This window comes from Salvia splendens, chromosome 6 (genome assembly GCF_004379255.2).
Source record: "Salvia splendens isolate huo1 chromosome 6, SspV2, whole genome shotgun sequence".
Taxonomy (NCBI): Eukaryota; Viridiplantae; Streptophyta; class Magnoliopsida; order Lamiales; family Lamiaceae; genus Salvia; species Salvia splendens.
The window spans coordinates 16,426,464-16,429,999 of record NC_056037.1 but is presented as its reverse complement, the minus strand read 5'-3'; the positions used below and the strand labels follow the sequence as shown (position 1 = coordinate 16,429,999).

General features: G+C 35.2%; 1 protein-coding gene across 1 annotated transcript; it reads right to left on the bottom strand.

Moving 5' to 3' along the window:
- Positions 1–1,275: 1,275 nt before the first annotated feature.
- LOC121806478 (B3 domain-containing protein Os07g0563300-like) lies at positions 1,276–3,536 on the bottom strand. The gene is made up of 8 exons (XM_042206530.1): positions 3,335–3,536; positions 3,054–3,135; positions 2,825–2,923; positions 2,594–2,730; positions 2,289–2,388; positions 2,028–2,202; positions 1,693–1,756; positions 1,276–1,560 (listed from the first exon to the last, which is right to left on the bottom strand). The coding sequence occupies exons 1-8, from the start codon at positions 3,466–3,468 to the stop codon at positions 1,554–1,556; spliced, it is 798 nt and encodes a 265-aa protein (XP_042062464.1). The 5' UTR covers positions 3,469–3,536; the 3' UTR covers positions 1,276–1,553.

The window sequence follows — 3,536 nt, the reverse complement described above, 5'->3', positions numbered from 1 at the left end:
TTCTATTGGTGTGCTCTAAATACTTTTGCGACGGATTGGATTGGATTCGATTTGGATTGGATTGGATTTGATGACATCTCTACTAATGTCTCAGATTGTGACCTTTTTTTTCTTTCTTTTAAGGGACTAAAAGACCTCGTTTTCTAACAGAAGTTTAATGGCCAGTACTATTATGCATTTTTTTATTATAAGGAACCACAAACGCGGTATAAAAGCAGATGAATCCAGAGTAGATGTCACATTCTTTTTTATGAAAAACAGTTCTCACATTAGTATACTCTCACCGTCCCTGAATTTTATCAAATTTTTTTCATTTCTGTCTGTCCCACAAAATTTGACGTATTTCACTTTTTACCATTTTTTATAATTGACCTCACATTCCACTAACTTATTTGCACTCACATTTTATTATAAAACTAATAGGGGTGTTCGGCTTGCAAGATTGTATCCGGGATTAAACTTGTAGTATGTTTGGTTCGTAATATTCAACCCCACAATTCAATCCTAGATGGATAATCATGAGATAATTAGTCATAGCTAACCCCCTATGACAAAAATAATCTCACAACTCAATCTTAGATTGTATCTTGATATTATTTTATCTTGGAAACCAAACACCACCTAAAAGTATGATTCACATCTTACCAACTTTTTCAACTAATTTTCCATTACATTTCTTAAAACTCGTGTTCAGTCAAACTGTGACAATAATTAAGGGACGAAAGGAGTATAAAAATATATTTTTTTTCTTCCCATTTAACACACAAAAACATGTGCTTCTAATATCTATTATGATGGAGGAAGTAGTGACTTCTTTTTGACAGAGACATTAAGAATAATGTGTTAAGTGAATGATGAATAAAGTAAGAGAGATGAAAAGAGAATATAATAAGAGAGTGGAAAACTTTTGGCAAAAATAACAATTACTCAATTATGTTACAACTTTCCAAAATAGAAAAATGACTCAATTAACGTGGAATAGATGTATTATAATAGAGAAAGAAAACACAGCAAATTTAGGGGCAGCCTTTATCTATCTTAATGAATTCTAATATCTCAAAAAAACAATTCAAATTTCTAGAAACTCCACAAATATTTATAGCAATTTTCGAAATTAATAAATTCCAATTATGGAGTATTATTTAAGTGATGGAAATAAATGAAGTGCCAGATGAAAAATAAATTTTGCATTTTTTCTGGGAAAAAAACATTGATTCCAGAAGAATGAATTCAAAATATTGAAAATATCGAATTGATTATTGAAATACTAGTAAATAATGTCCAAAATGAGTATTGAAATTGATTACTATTGCAAACCAACACGCCAAATTCAAAGAGGAACAACTATCATTAGTTTACATAATACTCCTATGGAGTTGAGCCACCAGGAAATATATATACAATTGAAGTATTTACCATGAAAATTTAAGAAGAAAAGGCTGACAAATTTTAAAACAAAATTCTAGTAGATAGTCACAGACACAATCGGACAATCCTCAGTGTCCAAGAACACATATATTTACACTCTTCAGCTGAAGCTGTGATCATCAACACTAGATTCTGGGAAGAAATGAACACATAAAGAAACGAGTGGGATTTTAGAAAAGTTGTCATTACAATAGACCATTTTGTTTAGTTTGGTAAACTAGAGGAGCATTGAACAATGCTTGTTTTAACAGGGAAAGACCATACCTTTGGAGCTGTTTCCTTAATCCCATCACCACCTTTCCTCCTGGTTCCACTCGATAAAACGTAACTGCAAAAAAGTTTCCATTTTCGGGATTAGAAGACACCATGGTGCTTCAGTGATGACTATACAAACTGTCATCTGGAAACTCGCTTAAATTATATACTGATGAATGAGAACAAAACAATGCTATGAAATAGTTTAGCCCGGACATCAAACCAAGAGAATAGGGACTAGTCTTACTTTGTCAGTGTAGTTCTAATTGATAATCATGATAGCAAGTTATGGTATCAAGTTTGTTTCCTGACTTTGGCGTCCAAAAAATGAATCGAAAGTGTACCTGTATCACCTGACTGACATTTCTTTGAGATCATATAATCTCTGAGCCCCTCCAGAACATAAATCCTGCTTCCACCATCAAGCCAGTATCGGTAATGGAACTCCCACTCATTACCATCGATATCTTGTATTTTGATGCGTAAGCCATGCAAGCCAGAAATATCCGGGAAAAAGTTCTGTTTGAAACCATGTTTTGCAGATAATCAATGGGACAAGAACTAATATGCAGTGCAACTGAAATGTAACTTGAAGTTATGCTCACCTCTGCACATCTTTTTGGTATAATAAGGCGTGCTAGTTTAAGGTCAGCGTCAGTAGCAGATAGTACCTTTTCAAACAGAGGAGTGATGGTAGCTTTAGGGCTTATAAATGGTCAAGGATCACTTTCATTATTGCCAAGATAAGCGAACATAAGTTTTAGTCTTAGTATTTGACAAAAAGATCATAAAATTAAGACAGTATGGGATCAGAATTTCAAAACATTTAATGGTGTCCCCAGCTGAGATCAGATGCATACACATTAACTAGAATGCAGCAATAAATTTAGAATACGGTAAAAAAGGATACTTTCGAGAGATTTTCTGTAGTTCCGAATCAGTCACCCAAGGCCAGTACTGGGCTTCAACTGGGGCATGCCCAGATGATTCCCGACGAGGATCTCTAGCTCTTACCTCAGGTTCGAGAGACAGACATTGCTTACGTGCCTGGAGTTAGAAGTTCATAGCTCCTTTGAGTTCAGATAAATTTAGTCTCACACACTAAGGATGTATATTAGAATGAATTCCAAATTTATCGTACCAATAGAAAATTCAACCTTGAGCACTCCATGCATATCACACCACCAAAGTCCAAGAGCAAATGAGTGCCGAAAGATACGATACATCCACAGTGGACTAGCTGTATTCAAACAATGATAGCATTAACATAGATGCCGGGGACTAAACATTTCCAGATTAACAGAAAAGACAAACCATGTTTGATAATAAAATTAATTATAAGAGAAAAGCAAGAGCTTTGATGAGCTGACCTTGCCACAAGATCCACAGTCCCTCCAACCATCATCATTTGAATGGAAGGTCTCGCAGAACCTTCCATCATCATATAAACAACTAAACAATACAAAATTAATAAGTACAATAAACCTTAGAAGAAAAGTATCACAATCAACATGCATAGTATTTAAATAAGGGCAGTTTGGAAATGACTAATGGATAACACCACAGTTGCACAATCAAAGACTTATGCAAGCTAAAATATGTATATACTCTGTTTATTTTCATGATTTGAACAAAATGCGTGTGTACTGACGCGCAGCGGGGGCAGAGTTGAGCGAACTCGCCACTGCGGAGGCGCCAGCCGTTTCTGAAATTGGCGGGATTGGAGGTGGAATCCTGGCACTGGAAGCACGACATTCTCGACGACGAAGAAGAAGAAGCAGCCATGGAATTAGAAAACCCTAAACTGGGGTTGGAATTGGGAGTGTGCAAAATTAAATTACAGTGAAGAAGCC